The 25,731-nt window shown below is 43.3% G+C and overlaps 1 protein-coding gene across 1 annotated transcript; it reads left to right on the forward strand.

Moving 5' to 3' along the window:
• The first annotated feature begins 410 nt into the window (after positions 1-410).
• Positions 411-15,789, forward strand: aldh4a1 (aldehyde dehydrogenase 4 family, member A1). Its single transcript, XM_053315954.1, has 15 exons — positions 411-564; positions 3,573-3,666; positions 7,239-7,331; positions 7,477-7,524; positions 8,497-8,652; positions 9,183-9,332; positions 9,883-9,957; positions 10,654-10,841; positions 10,923-10,996; positions 11,700-11,896; positions 13,013-13,060; positions 13,161-13,313; positions 14,252-14,373; positions 15,335-15,453; positions 15,610-15,789. Exons 1-15 carry the CDS (start codon positions 524-526, stop codon positions 15,720-15,722), a joined length of 1,671 nt encoding a protein of 556 aa, XP_053171929.1. The 5' UTR covers positions 411-523; the 3' UTR covers positions 15,723-15,789.
• Positions 15,790-25,731: the final 9,942 nt, after the last annotated feature.

Consider the following 25,731-nt stretch of genomic DNA (forward strand, 5'->3'; position numbering starts at 1 on the left):
TAAACATGTATAATAAGCTGATAATCAGGGTTCTATACCTTTAATTTGAAGGCCGGGAGGAAGTGACTGTAACTTCCGGAAGCTGCTCAATAAATCCAGCTTTCTGTTAACTTTCACACGCGCCCTGTGATTGGCTGAGGAAACATGCCTGCTCGCTGATTGGCCAGACGCCGACCCGCCTGTGGAAGGTACCATTCCTGACATTAGGGGGGGGGGTTGTTTTTATAGTTTATAGTTTAATTAAATAAAGAAACACATTTATTATTTTAACTCAACCTGAGATGAAGTTTACTTTATGATCCTATGATATTAAAGTTAACATTCATACAGTAACACTGAGAGGAATATATAATAAATACTTATATTACCCCCCCCCCCCTCCCATGGTGCAGCAGTCCATGCAGGTTACTGTGAGCTCGTGGGGTCAATAATCAGTCAGCTGTATCTGGTCATTGATCAGCTGATCGCGGATCGATCACGAGCTCACCTGTGCGTCTCTCTTCTGTTCATCCTGCCGGGCATCATGCTGCGTGTGCGCGCTACGGGGACGCGCGCATGGAGGGGGTATGTACACGAGACTCCTTCACCTCTGTGCTAACATGCTAACATGCTAACAGGCTGCCGGGATCGATACCGGTGATCGATAGTTTGATCAGAGTGAAGCTGAGCCGTGATGAGGAAGAGGAGGAAGAGGAGCAGGTGGTCCAGTCCCGTTCAGATCACAGCGAGTGTAACTCTGTCACTCAGTCAGTCAGCTGGTACTAAAGCAGCCAATCAGGACTCAGCGATGAGAAGTAAAAATCAAATATCACGGTACTTGTTCAGAGCTGATCAGTGATTGGTGGAGAGGGGGGGGCGATACAGCGTAATATCGCGATATTTTGCGTGGTGATATTGTCCCGATACACAGACGCCAAGTATCGATGTTCTATTATAAAATCTATGAATGAAAAGTTTGGTTTTTGGTACGAGAATAATAAAATCAGTAGTTTCTCCGTCCAGCAGGGGGATGCAGGTAGGTTACTGGTGAGGTCATTGGGGGGGGGGGGGGGGGGGTGATTTAGGGGTCAGCATAATTTACAGTTATAAAAAGATAATGAATTACAATACATCGCAATATATCTAAAACCGCAATAACATCGTATGATGGAGCCTCAGCGTCTCGGAGGATATTAAACTCTGAGTTAGGAAATGTCTTTAAACTTTAAATGTAGAAATACTAATAAAGATGAAGTCATTATTAGTATAAGTCCACTTAAATACACTGTAGGTGATCACATATGTAATATCTATCATTCTTTTGTGGTTACACCATTTGACATTTTCAGGAGCATTCAGTCTGACTTTTGGTATAAAATGGTTTAAATGTCATTTAAATGATATAAAAGCAACAAAAGTACTAAATGTAAATCTAGTATTAATATATTAATGATGTTGAGGCGTAACCTCCATGATGTCTTGCTGCGGAGGTCTGAATTTATCTGCTGCTGTTTTAACCTGATGCTGCTTTTAAATCTAGTTTAACTGGTTTATGGATTCATCATCTTACCAACATTTATTATCACTGAGCCTCATTCATTTATGTCAGGGGGGTCAAACATGCGGCCCGTGGGCCAGAACCGGCCCGCCAAGGCGTCCAATCCGGCCCACTTTCCTTCCTGCCTTCTTTTCCTTCCTACCCTCCTGTCATCTGTCCTTCTTTCCTTTCTTACTTCTTTCCTTCTTTGTTTCCTTCCATCCAACCTTCCTTCCTTCCACCTTTCCTTCATTTTCTTTTCCTTTCTTCCTTTCCTCCCTTCCTTCCACCTTTCCTTCATTCTTTTCCTTTCTTCCTTTCCTTCCTTCCTTCCTTCATTTTCTTTTCCTTCCTTCCTTCCTTCCTTGCTTCCTTGCTCACTCAGAGTTAAAACACTGCTACAAAGTTCTTCATAATGAAAATAAAAACTAATCCAGCAACTAAAAAGGTTTAAACTATGAAATAAATCCCATACATGTGATATTTAGTGTTATAGAGTCTGGGTTCGGGTTAGGCTGTTTCTAGTGTTTCGTAACATCAGGACCAGTTCTCAGAGTGAAGCTCAGCAGGTTTAACCCTGTAAGAGGATCTCGAAGAGGCCCTGAGAGTTCTCCAGCTGTATAAACTCTAACGTCCACATGTGTGTTTGACTGGGAAGTATTTCAGGCTGAGAATGCAGAGCGGCCCCCCCCGCCCCCCCAGCTGGTCCCTCTTCCTCCTCCTCCTCCTCTTCCTCACGCTGGCTCCGAGCCGCTCGCTGACCTTCAGTTCAGAAAGTTTAGCCAGCGTTAGTTAATCATTGACGAGACCAGAGAGAGAAAGAGAGACGTCTGCATGTTAGAGAGTCTTTGAAGCTCAGCTGGGTCTCTTTGGTCTCTTTATAATGCAGATGAAGCTTCTAACAGGGTGTTAATGTAAAGCAGGTTATCTAATCTGAACCGGTCCGACTGCTTCTGTTCTGAGATAAGATCAGATATCAGCCTCACAGCCAGGACATGTTCATTATTACAGATTAGATGTGTGAGTTTGACATTAAGAGTCATATTTATTATATATACAGGCAGATATCTGAGTCTCACAGGCAGATATCTGAGTCTCACAGGCAGCACAATGAAACCTGTTTATCATCTGAAATATGAAACTCATTTAACTTCCTGTTTAACACTAAAGAACTTCCTGCAGAGGTCTCATCTTTACATTTAGACCCAGAGAGAGAAAGAGAGACGTCCGCATGTTAGAGACTCTGTGGAGCTCAGGTCCTGATCAGCTGGGTCTCTGTGGAGCTCAGGTCCTGATCAGCTGGGTCTCTGTGGAGCTCAGGTCCTGGTCTCTGGGTCTCTGTGGAGCTCAGGTCCTGGTCTCTGGGTCTCTGTGGAGCTCAGGTCCTGGTCTCTGGGTCTCTGTGGAGCTCAGGTCCTGGTCTCTGGGTCTCTGTGGAGCTCAGGTCCTGGTCTCTGGGTCTCTGTGGAGCTCAGGTCCTGGTCTCTGGGTCTCTGTGGAGCTCAGACCCAGAGACTCTGGGTCTCTTTGGTCTCTTTATAAATGCAGATGAAGCTTCTAACAGGGTGTTAATGTAAAGCAGGTTATCTAATCTGAACCGGTCCGACTGCTTCTGTTCTGAGATAAGATCAGACATGTTCATTATTACAGCAGCAAACATACAGAATGAATGATTAGATGTCTGAGTGTGACATTAAGAGTCATACTAATGGTCATTATACAGGCAGATATCTGAGTCTCACAGGTGAAACAAAGATCTTCAGTTTACAGTTATAAAGCAGATATTAATATTTAAGAAGCCTTCGTCAGAGAGTTTGGACTTTAAAGTGAGTCCCGAGGTTTAATGAATGATTAGTGATGGTAGGGTTAGGGGTTCGGGGGGGTTCGGGTTGTAGATTAATTAAATAGTTTGCTGTGTTTGTGTTTAATAAACAAACTGCAGCAGAAAGTTTAACTTTATTTATTCAGCTGATAATAAAACAGACGAAGGCAGACGAGAGGAAATAAAAACCTGAATAAATATAAAACCATAAACTCATTAAAATGTTTGTTTCAGGTTTAAAACGTTTCCGTGTGCCGCCGTCGACGTGAAGAACGAACCGATCCTCGGATTCAAAGAAGGAAGTCCAGAGAGGAGAGAGCTGCTCAAGGTCGGTTACTACTACACATTTACCCTTATATACCTATAAACCTATATATTTATATATCACTACACATTATACTTATATACTTATACTTCATATATTATATATCACACTTTATATATCACTACACATACACTTCTATATGGTTTTTGATTTTTTGATGTTTGATGTATTAACGCGTTTTGCACCAGAAGCCTAAATGATTTTACAGTCAGCATATGTTGGAAGTGTCGGACAGACACATGAACATTTATGCTGTTTGAAGCAGAGCTCAGAGTTTATCTTTTAAACTTTGAGTCAGCAGCAATTGTCCAAAAATACTGGTTGGAAACGACTGCACAACTAAATGCCAAATTATTCAGGACAAGAATCCATAAGTGGACTTTCTGGACATCAGCAGTTTTTTACAAAATCTTTAGCAAACTTAAAAATATGTTTGTAATAATCTGAGGATGATTTGACAGAAAGATCTGAGTTGTGACTGAAGTGAGGAGGAACGTTACAGGGAAGGTTTACTCAATATGAATTAATCCATCGGTTTTATTTTACTTACTCTAAACTAAACAGAATGGGTTTGATGACGGTCAGCATGTTGGAAGTGTCGGACAGACACATGAACATTTATGCTGTTTGGGAATGTCGGCAGGTTTTATAAGTACCGGTTTCATCTAGGTTAGGTTTATTAGACCGGTCAATGTTGCCCACTGCATTAAAATATGAGTTTGCAGTAATACAAGTGGGAGTGATCACAGCTATTTATGTTTGTATATTTGTAACCCTCAACTCAACATATAAACCGTCCTGATGCTTTTTCCAGACTTCAGATTCATATTTAACAAACTTAAAGACGTTAAAGTTAAACAGTCAGTCCTTTCTTTCTTTCATCATCAGACATCTCAGTGAATATCAGAGTCCTCAGTTCATCATACGAGAGACAGTATAAAAGAAAAGGGATTCATTTTCAACTTCAATGAGTTCACATAATAACATAACCTTTCATCTTCCAACATGTTTTTAAATCTACCGAAAAAAAAGTAATGCGTATTTACCTGTTTCCTGTGTCTTTACGTTACTTCCTGTTTCCTGTTTCCTGCGTGTTTGCTGTTTCCTGTTTCCTGTGTATTTACGTTACTTCCTGTTTCCTGTGTATTTACGTTACTTCCTGTTTCCTGTGTATTTACGTTACTTCCTGTTTCCTGTGTATTTACGTTACTTCCTGTTTCCTGTGTCTTAACGTTACTTCCCGTTTCCTGTGTATTTTGTTTTTTTTTTTTTTTTTTTTTTTTTTTTTTTTTTTTTTTTTTTTCAAGATGGCGCAGTCCTAATGCGCATAGTTTTTTTTTTTTATTAAGACAAACAACAAAATACAACACACCAGACAACAACAAACAAAAAAGAACAACAAAACAAAACAAAACACAAACATAAAACAGTCAGAGGTTTTTACAAATCATTGGCACAAAATTTCTCCATAATAAAGTATGTTTTGGCAGCTTTCTTACTACTGATATCCTTGATTGTGGCAGAATAACGGTGCAGTTCATGTTTAAAGAGTACAATGTTCGGTTTAGATTTGGCCCATTTGTTTTTGTGGATGTGAAATTTCCCCAAACTCAAAACTAACTGACAGAAGAAGCACAAGTCTTTGTCTTGGTCGTCATAATAAATAAAAATATGTTTTTCCTGGAAATGAATCATTCTTCCTGTTTTCTCTTGCACAAAGTGTTGAACATCATTCCAAAAAGTTTTACTGTAGGTGCAATGATAAAACAAGTGAGAAATGGTTTCATCTTCAAGTCCACAAAAATTACATACATATTCAATATCTAATTTAAATCTTTCAAGGGTTTTCTTTGCAGGGTAGATTTGATGTAAAATTTTAAACGAGATTTCTTTCACCTTATTATTGCTCCATGTGAATACTTTTTTCTGTGGGTATTTATGTCTCCATATATCAGTCAAATTCATTCGGTGGCAAATATTTTCCAATTCAGTCGTCTGTTTGGTTTTTGGAGGCCATCTGTCCATACTATCATCAAACACTGTGTTGAAATCTCCACCCCATAAAATCTCTGCTGAGGGAAACAGTGTCAGCCAATGATTTATCTTATTTTCTAATGTTGAAAAAATTATGTTATTGAGGAATTTACTGTTTGAACCATATATATTAATCAGAATAACAGGCGATTGTTCGATATCTGCCAACATAATGATCCATCTGCCATCTTTATCCGTATCATATTTTGTAATTTTCCCACCATATTTCCCCTGTAAGATGGCGACCCCTGCTGAGCGATTGCTACCATGAGAGAACCATACATTTCTTCCCCATTGACTTCTCCAATATGAAACATCAGTCTCAGAAGAGTGGGTCTCTTGAATGAAATAAAAATCTGCACCTTTATTCTGAAGAAACAAAAACAAACTCTTCCTTTTCACTTCATTCTTAATACCCCTGACATTAACAGAAAAAACAGAAGTTGCCATAGTTGCATACATAGACACTCACACACACATACACAGTTACCGGCTCAAGAACCTCACTGGGTTGAGAGCAGACACTACAAGGTTGGCTACTGCAATAACTCAAATCACTTTCAAACTTAATTGAAATAGTTTAGTTTACCTCTCTTCATTAGTGCTTCATCACTCTATAAAAGGAAAAAAGAGAGTGAGAGAGAAAAGGCATTGCCTTGGAGAAATACTCAAAAAAGAAAACTCAAGTTTCAGTTCATTATCTTAGCACAAGAGAGCTGTAGTGTACCTTAGGACAAAAGAAAAAAAGGGGGGATATATAATAAATAAAATAATGTTGGAGGCAAGCAAAAACCCCCCAAAAAAAACAGGAAAACTTGATTGTTGTTTGAGAAAAAAAATGATGAAGAATAAACAGAAAAATAAATACATAAGTTGAATTTCAAATGAGCATTTTGTCAGTCACGTCAGAAAAAAAGGATCGGGAGCACCGAGTTTTCCCATAATCAGATAAGTCTCAAAATACAGTCTCACGGATCTGTGGTAAATTAGTCTGTAACTTACATGACCTTTGTTGTGACTCTTACACAGTCAATATATGCGTGCGCTCCTCTGAAGCCAGCTTTCTTCCCTTCTTTCCTCGCCTTCTCCACCTGCGGCCATAGCTGGTTTCTGGACTCCTTGGCTTCTTGCGTTTCCTGTGTATTTACGTTACTTCCTGTTTCCTGCGTGTTACCTGTTTCCTGTTTCCTGTGTCTTTACGTTACTTCCCGTTTCCTGTGTATTTACGTTACTTCCTGTTTCCTGCGTGTTACCTGTTTCCTGTTTCCTGTGTCTTTACGTTACTTCCCGTTTCCTGTGTATTTACGTTACTTCCTGTTTCCTGCGTGTTACCTGTTTCCTGTTTCCTGTGTCTTTACGTTACTTCCCGTTTCCTGTGTATTTACGTTACTTCCTGTTTCCTGCGTGTTACCTGTTTCCTGTTTCCTGTGTCTTTACGTTACTTCCTGTTTCCTGCGTGTTTCCTGTTTCCTGTGTCTTTACGTTACTTCCTGTTTCCTGCGTGTTTCCTGTGTCTTTACGTTACTTCCTGTTTCCTGTAGGCTCTGGAGGAAGTGAAGGGGAAGACGGAGGAGATTCCTTGTGTTGTTGGAGACGAACACGTTTGGACCAAAGATGTCAGATATCAGCTTTCAGTGAGTCAACGAGCTTTAATCAGCTGCTGCTCTGCAAACATATTAAATAATATTAAACTCATAATATTCATAATTTACCTTCATTCACTCTGATTCATGTTAAAGATATTAAACTCACCTTCGTTAACTCTGTTTGTCTTTAAAGCCGTTCAACCACAAACACAAGGTGGCAAAGTTCTGCTACGCTGACAAGGTGAGTCACACACAAGCCTCTTTTACTATTTATTATTTTATCATTTATTATTTATTCTTTTATTTCCACAGAGTCATTCATAATCAGAGTTACTGAGAAACTAAAAGCTGAACATTTATAAACATTAAAAACATTCACGTACAGTCAAGCCCGAAATTATTCATACCCCTTTTGGACATGCCACTTTTTGTTCAAATGTAAATAAAAGCTGACTGAAATATTTTTTTTACCACAATGATGATCCTTTTGTACATCGTCTTTTTATCTTCTTGGAGACGCCTGGGTCACTTCCGGTCAAAAAACAACTTGCTGGTTGAATAAAAGTAACTTTAAGTCAAAATTTGCCAGGGGTATGAATCATTTCGTATATTTCATGTTAAAGTCGTTTTAATGTGTGAAGATCATGAATCTCTGCTGATGTTATAAAATATAATAAATCAGTATAAACGTGTCTGTGACGTTTAAAACACTGAAAACAACACGTAGAGTTTAAAAGTATAAACTATAAATCTGATGTTTTTATCTTTATATTCTTTGATGAGAGAAACACTGAGCTCAGCGAAGTTAAACATTAACTAACTTCCTCCAGTTCAGACGGTTTATAACTGGTTACATCATCACTTTTATACTTTTATACTTTTATACTGAATAAAATGAAGGAAATCTCACATCAGGTGATGATGATGATGATGATGATGATGATGATGAAAGGTTGAAGTTTAAAATCTTTACTGATGTTTATTTTATAATCAGCTGAGAAGAAAACAACGGTCAATAGAAACCGTTTCCTGTTTCCTCTATTGATCTGTTTCCTGTTTCCTGTATTGATCTGTTTCCTGTTTCCTGTATTGATCTGTTTCCTGTTTCCTGTATTGATCTGTTTCCTGTATTGATCTGTTTCCTGTTTCCTGTATTGATCTGTTTCCTGTTTCCTGTATTGATCTGTTTCCTGTTTCCTGTTTCCTGTTTCAGGAGCTGATCAATAAGGCGATCGCGGCGTCCGTGGCGGCGCGTAAGGAGTGGGACCTGAAGCCCGTCCAGGACCGAGCTCAGGTTCTGTTCAAGGCGGCCGACGTCATCAGCGGACCGAAGAGAGCAGAGATCCTCGCCAAGACGATGATCGGACAGGTGGCGACCTTCCTTCTATCCTTCCTTCTTTCCTTCCTTCTGTCCTCCTTTCTTTCCTTCCTTCTTTCCTTCCATCTGTCCTTCCTTCTTTCCTTCCATCTGTCCTTCCTTCTTTCCTTCCATCTGTCCTTCCTTCCTTCCTTCCTTCTGTCCTTCCTTCTGTCCTTCCTTCTTTCCTTCCATCTGTCCTTCCTTCTTTCCTTCCTTCTTTCCTTCCATCTGTCCTTCCTTCCTTCCTTCCATCTGTCCTTCTATCTGTCCTTCCTTCTTTCCTTCCATCTGTCCTTCCTTCCTTCCTTCCTTCCATCTGTCCTTCCTTCTGTCCTTCCTTCCTTCCTTCCTTCCTTCTTTCCTTCCTTCTGTCCTTCCTCCCTACCTTCCTGACGAGCCTTGTTATAACGTGTGTGTGTGTGTGTGTGTGTGTGTGTGTGTGTGTGTGTGTGTGTGTGTGTGTGTGTGTGTGTGTGTGTGTGTGTGTGTGTGTGTGTGTGTGTGTGTGTGTGTGTGTGTGTGTGTGTGTGTGTGTTCAGGGTAAGACCGTAGTGCAGGCAGAGATCGACGCCGCTGCAGAACTCATCGACTTCTTCCGGTTTAACGCCAAACACGCCGTCGAGCTGGAGAAGCAGCAGCCGCTCGACGTGGAAGGAACCAGCAACACCATGCTGTACCGAGGCCTGGAGGTAATAACACGTTAACACGTTAATAACACGTTAACACCTGGAGGTGTTTTGTGGACTTGGAGAAGGCATTCGACCGTGTCCCTCGGGGAGTCCTGTGGGGGGTTCTCCGGGAATACGGGGCATCGGACTCCCTGATACGGGCCGTCCGTTCCCTGTATGACCGGTGTCAGAGCTTGGTCCGCATTACCGGTAATAAGTCGGACTTGTTTCCAGTGAGAGTTGGACTCCGCCAGGGCTGCCCTTTGTCACCGATCCTGTTCATAATCTTTATGGACAGGATTTCTAGGCGCAGCCAGGGTGTAGAGGGGGTCCGGTTTGGTGACCTCAGGATTGGGTCACTGCTTTTTGCGGATGATGTGGTCCTGTTGGCTTCATCAGACCGGGACCTCCAACTCTCACTGGATCGGTTCGCTGGCTGGGGAGAGGGAAGTCATAAAATGCTAAATATCGGCCGATCTGATATAGCCAATCAGATCGGCGTAAAGCCTACTAACACTGCGCCGTACCGAGGCCTGGAGGTAATAACACGTCTGTCTGTCTTTCATTTCAGGGCTTCGTAGCAGCGGTGGCGCCGTTTAACTTCACTGCTATTGGCGGAAACCTGGCAGGAACTCCGGCTCTGATGGTGAGTGATCCAGTCAGTCAGTCAGTGATCCAGTCAGTCAGTCATCCAGTGATCCAGTGATCCAGTCAGTCAGTCATCCAGTGATCCAGTCAGTCAGTGATCCAGTCAGTCAGTGATCCAGTCATTCAGTGATCCAGTCAGTCAGTGATCCAGCCAGTGATCCAGTCATTCAGTGATCCAGTCAGTCAGTGATCCAGCCAGTGATCCAGTCAGTCAGTGATCCAGTCAGTCAGTCAGTGATCCAGTCAGTCAGTGATCCAGTCAGTGAGTGATCCAGTCATTCAGTGATCCAGTCAGTCAGTGATCCAGCCAGTGATCCAGTCAGTCAGTGATCCAGTCATTCAGTGATCCAGTCAGTGATCCAGTCAGTCAGTGATCCAGTCAGTCAGTGATCCAGTCAGTCAGTGATCCAGTCATTCAGTGATCCAGTCAGTGATCCAGTCAGTCAGTGATCCAGTCAGTCAGTGATCCAGTCATTCAGTGATCCAGTCAGTGATCCGTGGTCCAGGTTTCACTGCTCAGCCTGATGAGACCCGATGGAGCTGCTGCGTTTGAGTGCTGTCTGTAATTCTGAGCGCTGCTGCGTTTGAGTGCTGTCTGTAATTCTGAGCGCTGCTGCGTTTGAGTGCTGTCTGTAATTCAGAGCGCTGCTGCGTTTGAGTGCTGTCTGTAATTCTGAGCGCTGCTGTGTTTCAGGGTAACGTGGTTCTGTGGAAGCCCAGTGACACGGCGATGTCGGCGAGCTACGCGGTCTACAAAGTGCTGAGGGAGTGCGGTCTGCCTCCGAACATCGTGCAGTTCCTTCCTGCTGACGGTCCCGTGTTCGGAGACACCGTCACCGCCTCCGAGCACCTCGCCGGAGTCAACTTCACCGGCAGCGTCCCGTAAGACAAAACCACACCCAGGACATCTGCTGAGTGTTTCTCATATAAACTGAACATTAATGAGCGCTCACGTGTTTTTAGGACGTTTAAGAGAATCTGGAAGCAAGTGGCCCAGAACCTGGACTCATATAAGACCTTTCCACGACTGGCAGGAGGTGAGATTTAAATATTTAATTATTATAAACGTCGGACTGATGATGTTTAAAGCTCAGAGATAATAAGTGTTGGTAAGATGATGAATTAATAAACCAGTTAAACTAGATTTAAAAGCAGCATCAGGTTAAAACAGCAGCAGATAAATTCAGACCTCCGCAGCAAGACATCATGGAGGTTACGACTCAACATCATTAATATATTAATACAAGATTTACATTTAGTACTTTTGTTGGTTTTATAAAAGGAAGGAGGGAGGAGGGAGGGAGGGAGGGAGGGAGGAAGGGAGGTAGGAAAGAAGGAGGGAGGGAGAGGGAGGAAGGAAGGAAGGAAAAAAGGAAGGAAGGCAGGTAGGACAGAAGGAAGGAAGGAAGGGAGGGAGGAAGGAAGGAAGGATGGGAGGGACTGAATTCAGACTGATGCAGCAAGAACATGTAAATGTTTCCTGATCTCCTTTCCTGAAGTTTTTATGGTTACACCACTTAGACATTTTTGCCATAATCCTCTAATATATTCTCTCTAAATGGATTAAAAGCAGAAATTTGATGCTGAGTCCACAAATAAAGAATGTGTGAAGTTATTCATACGTTTATTTTCACATTTTAACCCTTTAAATTTAAACTGAACCTCATGGACACTGATAAACATGGAGACATTAAACTTTACCTGGATCTGAAACCTCTTCGTGTCTCTTCTGGGTTTCAGAGTGCGGAGGGAAGAACTTCCACTTCGTTCATAAGTCGGCGGACGTGGACAGCGTGGTGACGGGAACGATCCGCTCCGCCTTCGAGTACGGAGGCCAGAAGTGCTCGGCCTGCTCCAGGATGTACGTCCCCGACAGCGTCTGGCCCGCCATCCGACAGAAGCTGCTCGACATCCACAAGCACATCGCCGTGGGAGACGTGAGACCAACGAACTCATCACACCAACACACTCCCTTCCTTCCTTCCTTCCCTCCATCTGTCCTTCCTTCCTTCCTTCTTCCCTCCCTCCCTCCCTTCCTCCATCTGTCCAATCATTAAAAGGACATAGAGAGAGCAGTGTTGTGCATGAACGCGTTCATTGAACGAAAGTTCATGAACTCGTTCATAATTTTGGTGAACTTGAACAAACGGTATTTCTGCCTGATGAGCGATACTATGAACGCGTTCATTCTGGTGTCTGTGAACGTCACGTTGACTCTTTTTTAATTTCGTTCAATAAGGTTCAGGCAAAAAACACACCGCACTAAAGTGTTGCCCAACCGTTGCGTGTGCTTCTTTGTCTGTGCCAGATTCTAACAAGTGCGAGAGCGCCACAGTTGAGTAGAGCTCAACCTGAGTGGATCTGGCAACCAAAGGCAACGGCAGCCAGTGTCGCACTGACGTCATCAAAACAAAACAAAAAACAGCATGGAGGCGACAGCAGCATGTGGACAGAAGGAGGTATCATATAATTATCTTAGCGATTTTTATGAGAAAATCGACAAGGAAGGGAACAATCTAATGGATGAAATCTGACACATAGTTTCAGTGTTAAACTAATGAAATAATTGCTGTGGCAACAATTTTAAAAGAGTATAGTTCGCAACGTATTGAAAAAAAGAACTGAACTAGTTCATTTTAAAATGTGTGAACTATGAACTGAACTAGTTCATGTAGAACGTGAACTTTCCCAACACTGAGAGAGAGACATCCATCTGTCCTTCCTTCCTTCCTTCCCTCCTTCTGTCCTTCCCTTCCTTCCTTCCCTCCATCTGTTCATCACACCAACACACCGTGGACAATATAAAGACACTTAGAAACACTCAAGTTATTTTCCTTCATTCATAAAAATCCAGAAAACCAGAAAAATAACAAATTAAATAAAACTAAAAGCTGCCAAAACGCCCTAAAAACACTTTAACCTGAAAACGATTCACAGAATAAAATGAAATGTTGGTTTATATTCAGTTTATTCAGACTCCAGCTGTGAGTTTAAAGCTCTGAGATATTTATTTATTATTTAATTAATTATATTTAAATTGTTTCTCTCGTCAGCCGGTTGAAGATTTCAGCACCTTCTTCTCCGCTGTGATCGACGACAAGGTGAGTTCTTCATTTACTAAACACTTTAATAATATTTAATACCATGAATGAGTTTATATATGTAATGACTGAGAGCCGACCTGCCTTGTTGCTCCTGCAGTCCTTCGCCCGTATAAAGAAGTGGCTCGATCACGCCAAGTCTTCCCCGAACCTGAAAGTGATCGCAGGAGGAAACTGTGACGATAAGAAGGGTTACTACGTAGAGCCGACCATCATCGAGACCAAAGACCCGCGGGAGGCCATCATGAACGAGGTCAGTTAGCAGGGTTAGCGTTAGCAGGGTTAGGGTTCATGAACGAGGTCAGTTAGCAGGGTTAGGGTTAGCAGGGTTAGCGTTAGCAGGGTTAGGGTTCATGAACGAGGTCAGTTAGCAGGGTTAGCGTTAGCAGGGTTAGCGTTAGCAGGGTTAGGGTTCATGAACGAGGTCAGTTTATATATCTCTATCTATCTCATGGACATACAGAGCAGCAGCAGGGTTAGCGTTAGCCGGGTTAGCGTTAGCCGGTGGAGACGCAGCAGCTCAACGAGCCGCTCAGACGTTAAATTGAAGGATTATTAACATAAAGGAGTCAAAGCTGCTGTTTGCTTTACTGAGCCGACGCGTTTATACGAGTCAGTGAGTTTACTGAGAGAGAATATGTTAGAGGATTATGGTGAAAAAGTGGTGTAACCATAAAAACTTTGTACCAAATAATTGAACGTTGCTTAAAAACAGTAAATAGTCAATAAAACACCTTCCTTCCTTCCTTCCTTCCTAACAGCATATCAACCAGTTTGGCATGATCTTACATTACTTTTCATTATTAGTATAAGTCCACTTAAATACACTGTAGGTGTTCAAATATTTAATATCTATCATTCTTTTGTGGTTACACCATTTGACATTTTCAGGAGCATTCAGTCTTTTGGTATAAAATGGTTTAAATGTGATTTAAATGATATAAAAGCAACAAAAGTACTAAATGTAAATCTAGTATTAATATATTAATGATGTTGAGCTGTAACCTCCATGATGTCTTGCTGCGGAGGTCTGAATTTATCTGCTGCTGTTTTAACCTGATGCTGCTTTTAAATCTCGTTTAACTGGTTTATTAATTCATCATCTTACCAACACTTATTATTAACTCATTTATGAAACACAGAACAAACATTAAAACACTTGACATTATTTTCTGTCTCTTTGTGTTTCAGGAAATCTTCGGTCCCGTTCTGTCGGTTTACGTTTATCCAGAGAACGATTATAAAGAAGTTCTTCATCTGATCGACACCACGTCTCCCTACGCGCTGACGGGCGCCGTGTTCGCTCAGGACCAGTAAGACTCTTCATCCTCCTCATCTTCATCCTCCTCCTCCTCTTCATCCTCTCCTTCTTCCTCTTCCTTTCCTTCCTCCTCTTCATCATCTCCTTCCTCCTCTTCATCATCCTTCATCCTCTTCCTCCTCTTTCTCTCCTTCCTCCTCTCCTTCATCATCATCATCATCATCATCATCATCATCCTCATCAACCTCTCCTTCCTCCTCTTCATCATCATCCTCCTCCTCCTCCTCCTTCATCCTCCTCCTCTTCATCAACCTCTCCTTGCTCCTCTTCATCATCATCATCCTCTCCTTTCTCCTCTTCTTCCTCCTCTTCCTCCTCCTCATCATCATCATCCTCTTCCTCCTCTTCCTCTCCTTCATCCTCCTCTTCCTCTCCATCCTCCTCTTCATTCTCTCCTTCCTCCTCTTCCTCATCATCATCATCATCTTCCTCTCCTTCCTCCTCCTCCTCTCCTTCCTCCCCTTCATCCTCTCCTTCCTCCTCTCCTCCTTCCTCCTCTTCCTCCTCACGTTACATCAAACATCACAGACAGACTTTCTATCAGCTCATTCGACCAAAACTGGATCATTTTAATTAATTTTTAACAGCAGCAGAAAATATGTTTAATATGTTCAAATTAATGAATACTGCGGAGTATCGATACCTGAAAGGTCAAAGGTCACCAACCTGCAGAGTATCTGAAAGGTCAAAGGTCACCAACCTGCTGCAGGTTTCAGGCTCCGGTCAACACCTCAACCTAATAATGATCAGGAGTTCATTATGTTCAGGTGTTTCAGGTATCGACTGTAATAAATCAATAATAAATCAATACTCAGCTGCAGTATGACTGATTCTGTTATCGTCACTATTTAAACGTTACTCAGCCTTAGTTACGATGATTTAACTCGTTGCCATAGTAACACCGTTAGAGCAGATCTCTCGGACCTCCAGACTGAATCTGTTTCTTCCTGCAGGACCGTCATCGACGAAGCCGCCAAAGTTCTGAGAAACGCTGCCGGGAACTATTACGTCAACGATAAATCCACCGGATCCGTCGTTGCTCAGCAACCGTTCGGCGGCGCCAGAGCTTCAGGTGAGATCCAGTAGATCCTCAGGTAGATCTTCAGGTAGATCCTCAGGTAGATCTTTAGTAGATCCTCAGGTAGATCTTCCTCAGGTAGATCCACAGGTAGATCCACAGGTAGATCAGTAGATCTTCAGTAGATCCTAACAGCTGATCTCTCTCCAGGTACGAATGATAAACCTGGAGGTCCTCACTACGTCCTGAGGTGGACGTCTCCTCAGGTCGTCAAACAAACCTTCGTCCCGCTGAGAGACTGGAAGTATCCTTATATGGGCTGATCCTGCTCCATCCGTCCAATCAGAGAAGAGAGACCGTCCCCTCGCCGTCCCCCCTCACTGTTCCCCCCTCGCCCCCCCCATCCTCTGTTACCCCCCGTCACCCCCTCACCCCTCGCCCCTCGCCATTACCCCCCCTTCACCCCCCCCCATCCAGCTTGCACTGAATCTGATCTTGAATGTATTTGAGGAGTGAAAGTCTTCCATCCAAACGAAGCTCACAGGTCTTCATGTTTTAATTGTTTTAGCTTCTCCCCCCATTACCCTCCCATACCCCCCCATTACCCCTCCCATACCTCCCATTACCCCTCCATTACCCTCCCATACCTCCCATTACCCCCCCATTACCCCCTCCCCAATCCCCATATCCCCACCTCAGCAGAAATAGTTTTTATGGGAAGATTTGAAGAATAATCAGCAACTATTCTGAATCATGGCTTCAGTCTGATTTCTTTATTTCTCATTTAAACTGAATAATTTCACATTTAAAGATATATTTTTTAAAGATAATAATAATGGTAATATTCATACGATAATCTACTAGATTCATAGATAGTGAAAGTAAAAGTCAGTCCGAGCCCCAATTAAAATGATTTTAGGTCAATATTAGAAGATAAAGTGTTCTTCTACGATTTTGTTACATCATCAAACTTTTGGTTTTATTCGTCCAAAGTTAATAAAAGTTAAGTTTTTTAACGTCCTGTTTCCTCTTTCACATAAAATCATGTTTTTATTTTGAAAGCGATGCATGTGGTCAGAAGCTTCCTGCGTCTAATTCTTAGTTTAAATAAATAATTAATAATAATGAGAACTGTGTTATTAGCAGTTTGAAGTGAGCTTTTTGTATTTCTTGTTTTATCACTTTGTGCAGGTCGTATTTTATATTTGAATCCTCTGCAGCTGATCATCAGACCTGCCCGCCTTAGTCACTGTACATTAATCAGATAATAAATATTAAATTATTATCAAACTGTGGACTGGTTTTATTTCTCTTTGTCTTTTATTCTCTGATTTGTTTGAATGTTTTATTACTACTCTAATCTGCAGAAAGGTTTATTATCAGAAAACACATTTTAGTCAAACCAATTAATTCATTTCATATTTGGCCTCATTGGTAAACTCAGATTTGTTTTGTGTGAAGTGAACATGATGAATAGTTAAAGCTAGGATGGGTCAGGATGGGCTAGGATGAGTTGGAATGGGTCAGGGTGGGCTAGGGTGTGTTGGGATGGGTCAGGATGGGCTAGGATGAGTTGGAATGGGTCAGGGTGGGCTAGGGTGTGTTGGGATGGGTCAGGGTGGGCTAGGATGTGTTGGGATGGGTCAGGATGGGCAGGGATGGGTCAGGGTGGGCTAGGATGTGTTGGGATGGGTCAGGATGGGCAGGGATGGGTCAGGGTGGGCTAGGATGTGTTGGGATGGGTCAGGATGTGTTGGGATGGGTCAGGGTGGGCTAGGATGTGTCAGGGTGGGCTAGAATGAGTTGGGATGGGCTAGAATGAGTTGGGATGGGTCAGGGTGGGCTAGGATGTGTTGGGATGGATCAGGATGGGCTAGGATGAGTTGGGATGGGTCAGGGTGGGCTAGGATGAGTTGGGATGGGTCAGGGTGGGCTAGGATGAGTTGAGATGGGTCAGGATGGGCTAGACTGGGTTAGGATGGGCTAGGATGTGTTGGGATGGGTCAGGGTGGGCTAGGATGTGTTGGGATGGGTCAAGGTGGGCTAGGATGTGTTGGGATGGGTCAGGATGGGCTAGACTGGGTTAGGATGGGCTAGGATGAGTTGGGATGGGTCAGGATGGGCTAGGATGTGTTGGGATGGGTCAGGATGGGCTAGGATGTGTTGGGATGGGTTAGGATGGGCTAGGATGTGTTGGGATGGGTCAGGATGGGCTAGGATGAGTTGGGATGGGTTAGGATGGGCTAGGATGTGTTGGGATGGGTCAGGATGGGCTAGGATGTGTTGGGATGGGTCAAGGTGGGCTAGGATGTGTTGGGATGGGTCAGGATGGGCTAGACTGGGTTAGGATGGGCTAGGATGAGTTGGGATGGGTCAGGGTGGGCTAGGATGTGTTGGGATGGGTCAGGATGGGCTAGGATGTGTTGGGATGGGTCAGGGTGGGCTAGGATGTGTTGGGATGGCTCAGGATGGGCTAGGATGTGTTGGGATGGCTCAGGATGGGCTGAGATGGGTCAGGATGGGCTGGGATGTGTTGGGATGGCTCAGGATGGGCTAGGATGAGTTGAGATGGGTCAGGATGGGCTGAGATGGGCTGGGATGGGTCAGGATGGGCTGGGATGTGTTAGTACGATTAGTTTAAAGGAGCATAACCACCAAACGCGATGAACACGAGTTACTCGCGCAACAAACGAGTAGCTGTCGTACTACTCCCTCGAATTTCAACGTGAGACCATAATGTACATTTGCATAACTGTGTCATTTGTACGAGCCCGCTCATTTTCACTAGATAACAACAACATTGCTTCTTCTCTCATCAACCATGGAGCTCACTACTACTGCACTGTACCTGCTCTGGAAGTCTGAGACACGTCTGAGGGCCAAACGCTGCCATCATTCCTCCTGAGGCGCTCAGAGCTCAGTGAGTTCCTCCAGGCTTTCCTCCAGGAGCTCCGTCTGGACCACGGCCGCCTCCAGCGGTACTTCAGGCTGACTGCTGCTCAGTTTGAGGACTTGCTAGCTAAGTTTGGTGCCAGGATCTCCAGGCTGGACACCAACTACAGCTGCAGAGCGCCGGTCCATCTGTCCCTGCTGCTGCTGCCCCACTCCGTGTCTCTGCCCCCTTCCTTGACTCTTGTCTCTCTCGTGTCTCTGAATCTCTTCCACTTCCTGCAACACATCAACTGACAAAAACACACATAAATTAACAGTTGAATCTAGTAAACCAGTAACTTTATGCTGGGAAAGCCAGCTATGCTAACTGGGGCTATGCTAATGCTAACTTCATAGCTGCAAACAAGCAACAAACACATATTTACAGAATTTACTCACTTTCATCCACGCCTGCTCCTTCTTGTTACGGTCTGTAAAAGAGACGACAGCTCTCGGTGCGCTATCACTGAAACATTAGCTTGTTTTCAGCATCTGTTCACAAACCTTCTGTTATATTTATAAGTCCTGACATTCACCCCAGGGTTCAGCATTGTTTGACTCTGGCAGGTTTTTCTTATAAAGGATCAAATTAATGCATCAAAAGATAAAAAAAGACACCTTTATTCCACAATCATAAATCATTTTTTATTTATTTTTAAAAACCTGGCACCAACATCACCCACAATGCAACTTGTTAGTCAATAAACAACCATGTGAGCTGTGCTGTTAAAGGGTCAGTCCATTCTTTTTAACATTTCGTAGTAAACCCACCTGAGCTGTTTCCACAGTCAAAGTGTTTTTATTGATTTTGATATGCTTGAACAGAAAGCATCATTACTATCTTCTCATTCTATATCACAGGCACATGTTGAATGCACAAATTATAACCACATAAATAAATAGAGAAAAGACACACACACACACACACCTCAGAACTAAAAACTCAAATCTAAAAAACAAAACTACAGCTGCATCTTCACAGTGACTTTGGTTCCCATGACAACATTCAACATTTTTTCATACTATACAATCGCCACCATAGTTTTTTGAGGGGGGGGGGGCATTTTTTCATACTCTGAGGATCATTCGGGCAGCTGTGATCACTCCCACTTGTATTACTGCAAACTCATATTTTAATGCAGTGGGCAACATCGACCGGTCTAATAAACCCGATGTAGATGAAACCAGTACTTTTAAAACCTGCCGACATTCCCAAACAGCATAAATGTTCATGTGTCTGTCCGACACTTCCAACATACGCTGACAGTCATCAAACCCATTCTGTTTAGTTTAGAGTAAGTAAAATAAAACCGATGGATTCATTTATATCGAGTAAACCTTCCCTGTAACGTTCCTCCTCACTTCAGTCACAACTCAGATCTTTCTGTCAAATCATCCTCAGATTATTACAAACATATTTTTAAGTTTGCTAAACATTTTGTAAAAAAACAGCTGATGTCCAGAAAGTCCACTTATGGATTCTTGTCCTGAATAATTTGGCATTTAGTTGTGCAGTCGTTTCCAACCCGTATTTTTGGACAATTGCTGCTGACTCAAAGTTTAAAAGATAAACTCTGAGCTCTGCTTCTGTCAGGAAACAGCTGACGAGTAAGTTAGGAAGATGCTGTCAGCCAAGTGCACGGTCCGGCAAACACTAGACACGCAAGCTAACATGTATCTGGACTGATGTTGGTCTTTATTTGCATTTAGAACTAGGAAGTGAGATCCGATACCAAGTGGTGAAGATGTGAAGACACAATCCAAAGCCAGGTATGAACGGACATACTTCGAGCTGTCCACCTGTGACTGAGTGATCCGAGGACTAGAAAGGTGCTATATGAGTGCAGTCATCTACATGTTGGTCAGCTCGGTGGGTTAGTGGTGCTAACTCACAGCATGAAGGTTTTGGGTTTGATACACAGCTGGAGCCTTCCTGTGTGGACTCTGCATGTTCTTCCCATGCCTGCATATCTTTCCTATGGGTGCTCCAGTTTCCTCCCATTGAGAAAAACATGCATGTTGGGGTGATTCTCCTGTCAGGGCCCGGGGCCGAGGCACGGACATAAAGCTGGAGTTGGTCTCTCTGTGCTTATGCTTAGGATGGTTCAATGCAGACTGTACCACTGTATGTGTGACAAATAAATTACCTTTTAAATAACATGAACATGTTCCTCTAAAAGAAGGAAACTCTCCTCCTACAGAGGAAAGATAGACACTGAGGAACTGGACCAGACTGCAAACCCAGCATACAGAGGCTCAGTGAATACTGTAGTGAAGGTGTGGAGGTGGATCAGTGTGTCAGAGGAGACTCTGTAGAAGGACAGAGTGCCAGCAGGACAGTCCACATACACTGCTACTCTGTTAGAGACAGAGGAGGAGGAGGAGGAGGAGGAGATGGCTGTGGTTCTGTTATTGTGACAGACAAAGTAACCTCCATCAGAGCAGTCCAGACTCCAGGACTGCTCATTCCTTCCAAACCAGCAGTCAGCTCTGCCTCCTTTCCTGCTGATTTGTCCGTGTGCTACCGATATAGAAACCTTTCCTCTCCACTCGACCTCCCAGTAACAGCGACCAGTCAGATCATTTCTACACAGCAGCTGAGGCCAGATGTCAAATCTGTCTGGATGATCAGGATATGACTGCTTCTCCTCCACATGTGTCACCTCCCTGTTGTTGTCAGACAGTTTGAGTTTTTTGTTCATTGTGTTTGGATCCAGTTCCAGTTCACAGAAATCTAATGGAGAGAACGAGACACAATACAGCTGCAGTTATTGATGATGACATCATCTTCATCCTCAGTAGGATGTGAATGAGTGATGTCACAGTTTGATGAATGAAATTAAAAACACACTTACACTTCCTCAGACCTGGTGTCAACCATCGGACTCCAGCAGGCTGCAGGCTGAAAGGAGGAGGGGGGTCAGAGCAGCACGTTCTCTTTCAGCATGCTAACATGGACGTTACATGGCTCTAGTCTACTGTTTTATTATTCTGTTGTAATGTAGAGGTGAGCTATTAGGGTTTCCACCACTGTATTGCAGGTCCAGTAGGCCTGAGCATCAGGGAATTTTTCAAAAGTATGTCTAAGATGTTTTCTAAACCGCAATTTCAGTCGGACTACTGGATTGCATGGCTGCTATCAGGACACACAGGAAAGGTTTCAAAGTATTTCTCCTCTATCACACATTGTCTGTCCATACCTGAGTGTGTCCAGTCTCCAGTGTCGACCCTCCAGCAAAGCAGATAGCAGTTTCTCTCCTGAGTCTCCTGGATGATTGTATCTCAGGTCCAGCTCTCTCAGATGGGAGGGGTTGGAGCTCAGAGCTGAGGCCAGAGAAGCACAGCCTTCCTCTGTGATCAGACATCCTGACAGGCTGCAAACACACAACACACGTCATAAAAGTTAGAGGACTGCTGCGTTCAGTCAGATACAACAAACTGTCTGCAGACTGACTGAATAAATGATGAATTCATTTAGGTTAATAAAGAGGTTTTTTTTAACTTTATTTTTACTTTACTTTATTGAAGTACTGTTCCTGCTAGCAAATTCACAATGGACCACAGTCTCTGTTGTACTCTTTTTTTTTTACAGACAGGAGACAATACACAGAGACACAAAATACACAAAAAAAGAAAAACAAACAGACAAATAAATAAAAAAAAAAAAAAAATAAGGTTAGTTTAGGTTCAGAAAGTTGAGCATCCAGGCACTTTACACTTTACAGTGGTTCATCAGAGTAAAGATTACAGGTTTTCTCACTTCCACTATCCAGGTGCAACTGTTTTTGAAACGTTTAGAGGAAATCTGTCAAATCTATAATATTAAATAGTGTGGAGGTGGTTTGTGCAGAGTTGGCTCAACAGGAGCAGCTCTAGGTGAGTCGATAAGCTCAGTGGTCTCTGCAGTAGTGGCTGGATGACTGAGGGTTGCACACAGACAGTGGAGGTGCAGAGCAGCTGAAGAGAAGAGCTCAGAGTTTGTGTTGCTAGTGGAGATGTGACTGGGCACCATGCAGCTGCACATGGGAACTCCACAACTGTTTAATGTGCAAATAAATGACACCTGTCTGTGTTCTCTGCTGAGTGGGGAACCCTCAGTGGCAGCAACTCTGCTACTAATAGTTCAACAGTAGAAAAAGTAAACAAAGTAATTCTCTGCTGCTGAAGTTTAGTAAAACTGGTTTCTTGAATCCTGACCTGAGAGTTTCCAGCCCACAGTGTGGACTCTCCAGTCCAGCAGAAAGCTGCTTCACTCCTGAATCCTGCAGGTTGTTGTTACTCAGGTCCAGATCTCTCAGACTAGAGGACTGGGAGCTGAGAACTGAGGACAGAGCTGCACAGCTTCTCTCTGAGAGGTTACAGTCAGTCAACCTGGAGACACAATGATGAACAAGACAATAAATAATCTGAGTTAAAATATTTACTCATATAGTGTCTTTGGATATGCAGGATATATTCCTCCCAGTACTCGTAACAGAATATGAAACTGAATCAGAAAAAGATAAACTGAAACATTTTCATACCAAAGTGCAGAAAACCTTATGTTTAGTGGCTGTTTAGATTAGAAAAATATCTCAAATATTAACTGTAAGAAGCTCTTACCTGAGAGTTTCCAGTGTACAGTATGGACTCTCCAGTCCAGCGGAAAGCTGCTCCACTCCTGAATCCTGCAGGTTGTTGTTACTCAGGTCCAGATCTCTCAGACTAGAGGACTGGGAGCTGAGAACTGAGGACAGAGCTACACAGCTTCTCTCTGAGAGATTACACAAAATCAGCCTAAATAGGAAATTAAAAAAGTAAAACATTATTTTTCTGTCATGTTAAAAAGTGTAGCAACTACTTAAATTAATGAATCCAACCGAGTACTTACAGAGCTTTGTTGGAGGCTTTGACCACTGGCAGCAGCCTCAGAAGAGCCTCCTCTGAAGCAGAGTATTCCTTCAGGTCAAACACGTCCAGATCTTTTTCTGATGACAGTAAGATGAAGACCAGAGCTGACCACTGAGCAGGAGAATGTCTTCCTGATCTCAGGGACTGTTGGATCTGCTCCACTAGAGACCGGTCCTTCAGTTCATTCAGACAGTGGAACAGATTGATGCTTCTCTCTGCAGACACATTCTCACTGATCTTCTTCTTGATGTACTCGACTGTTTTCTGAATGATGTGTGAGTTACTTCCTGTCTGTGTCAGCAGACCTCGTAGGAAGGTCTGATTGGTTTGCAGTGAAAGACCCAGGAGGAAGCGGAGGAACAAGTCCAGGTGTCCATTTGGACTCTTTAAGGCCTCGTCCACAGCACTCCGATGGAGATGATTTAGTTTAGGTTTGTCTTTAAAGACTTCCTCTAAAAGCAGATTGACTCCAGACTTGATGAATGTCAGATGGACATGAAGAGCAGCCAGAAACTCCTGAACACTCAGATGGACGAAGCAGAACACCTTGTCCTGGTACAGCCCTCTCTCCTCTTTAAAGACCTGTGTCAACACTCCTGAGCACACTGAGGCTGCTCTGATATCGATGCCACACTCTGTCAGGTCTGATTCATAGAAGATCAGGTTGCCTTTCTGCAGCTGCTGAAAAGCCAGTTTTCCCAGAGACTCAATCATGTTCCTGCTCTCTGGACTCCAGTGTGGATCAGTCTCAGCTCCTCCATCATCATTGATGTTCTTCAGTTTGGACTGAACCACCAGGAAGTGGATGTACATCTCAGTCAGGGTCTTGGGCAGCTTTCCTCTCTCTCTGTTTTTCAACACATCCTCCAGAACTGTAGCAGTGATCCAGCAGAAGACTGGGATGTGGCACATGATGTGGAGGCTTCGGGATGTCTTGATGTGGGAGATAATGGTGCTGGCCTGCTCCTCATCTTTGAATCTCTTCCTGAAGTACTCCTCCTTCTGTGGGTCAGTGAACCCTCTGACCTCTGTCACCATGCCGACACACTCAGGAGGGATCTGATTGGCTGCTGCAGGTCGTGTGGTTATCCAGAGGCGAGCAGAGGGAAGCAGTTTCCCCCTGATGAGGTTTGTCAGCAGCACATCCACTGAGGTGGACTCTGTAACATCAGTCAGGATCTCAGTGTTGTGGAAGTCCAGAGGAAGTCGACACTCATCCAGACCGTCAAAGATGAACACAACCTGGAACTCTTCAAACCTGCAGATTCCTGCTTCTTTGGTTTCAGTAAAGAAGTGATGAACAAGTTCCACCAAGCTGTACTTTTTCTCTTTCAGCACATTCAGCTCTCTGAAAGTGAATGGAAATGTGAAGTGTATGTCCTGGTTGGCTTTGTCTTCAGCCCAGTCCAGAGTGAACTTCTGTGTTAAGACTGTTTTCCCAATGCCAGCCACTCCCTTTGTCATCACTGTTCTGATTGGTTCATCTCTTCCAGGTGAGGCTTTAAAGATGTCTTCATGTCTGATTGTTGTTTCTGGTCTGTCTGGTTTCCTGGATGCTGTTTCAATCTGTCTGACCTCATGTTCATCATTGACCTCTGCAGTCCCTCCCTCTGTGATGTAGAGCGGTGTGTAGATCTGATTCAGAAGGGTTGGGTTTCCTGCTTTAGCGATCCCCTCAAACAGACACTGGAACTTCTTCTGCAGGTTAGACTTGAGTTTAGACTGACACACTTCAGCAAAAGTTCCTGAATGAACACAAGAAATAAGGTTTATTCATAAAGAAAATCTAGCAGTTTAATCCCCCTAAAGAATTAACATAATGCACATATAAACATATTTCCCTCCATCTCTTGAACTTCAGTAAATGTCTCATTTATCCATCATGTGAAATCTTTATAGAAATCCTCTTACTGCTCTGCAGACGTTCAGCCAGCTCCTCCTGCTTCATTCTCCTCAGGAAGTGCAGTGTGATCTTCAGAAATGCTTCTCTGTTGCTCCTCCTCTGCTCTTCCTCCTCACCGTCCAACACCTCCTCATCCTCAGTCTGACTCTCTAAGCATTCTGGGTCATCTGGACTCAGAACCTTCTGCATCTTCTTCAGCTCGTTCTTCACAAAAGTGACGATGTTCTCCTCCAGCAGCTGGAACAGAATAATATATGAATGACACAATCAAACTAACATCATGAAGCAAACATCAGATCCATGTTGGACACACTGACAATCCACTGGTCTACAAAGTGCAGCATGGAGATGATTGTGAACACAATAGATGTAAAAGTAGTTGTTGTACATGTACAGACCATAAATATGGAGTCCAGGTGTGTTTGATGCTGCTGGGCAGACTGACCACTGGGAACCTCTGAGCTCTCCTGGTCCACTCTGTGGAGGAATCATGAAGAATGAGCTCACATTATGTCTGTCCACACAGAGACAAACACAAGCTAAAGTGGTGGCTTGTAGTGTTGAGAATCAACAGTTTAGTCTACAGGGTTTCTTTGATTGTTCTTTAA

This window comes from Scomber japonicus, chromosome 3, assembly GCF_027409825.1.
Source record: "Scomber japonicus isolate fScoJap1 chromosome 3, fScoJap1.pri, whole genome shotgun sequence".
Classification (NCBI taxonomy): domain Eukaryota; kingdom Metazoa; phylum Chordata; class Actinopteri; order Scombriformes; family Scombridae; genus Scomber; species Scomber japonicus.

Excerpts from the sequence above, each read along its gene's own strand:
- aldh4a1 (XM_053315954.1), top strand. The coding sequence starts at position 524 with ATGCTGCGTGTGCGCGCTACGGGGACGCGCGCATGGAGGGG. Across the intron at positions 3,667-7,238 it reads AGAGGAGAGAGCTGCTCAAG|GCTCTGGAGGAAGTGAAGGG; the intron begins GTCGGTTACTAC and ends TGTTTCCTGTAG. Across the intron at positions 7,525-8,496 it reads AGTTCTGCTACGCTGACAAG|GAGCTGATCAATAAGGCGAT; the intron begins GTGAGTCACACA and ends TTCCTGTTTCAG.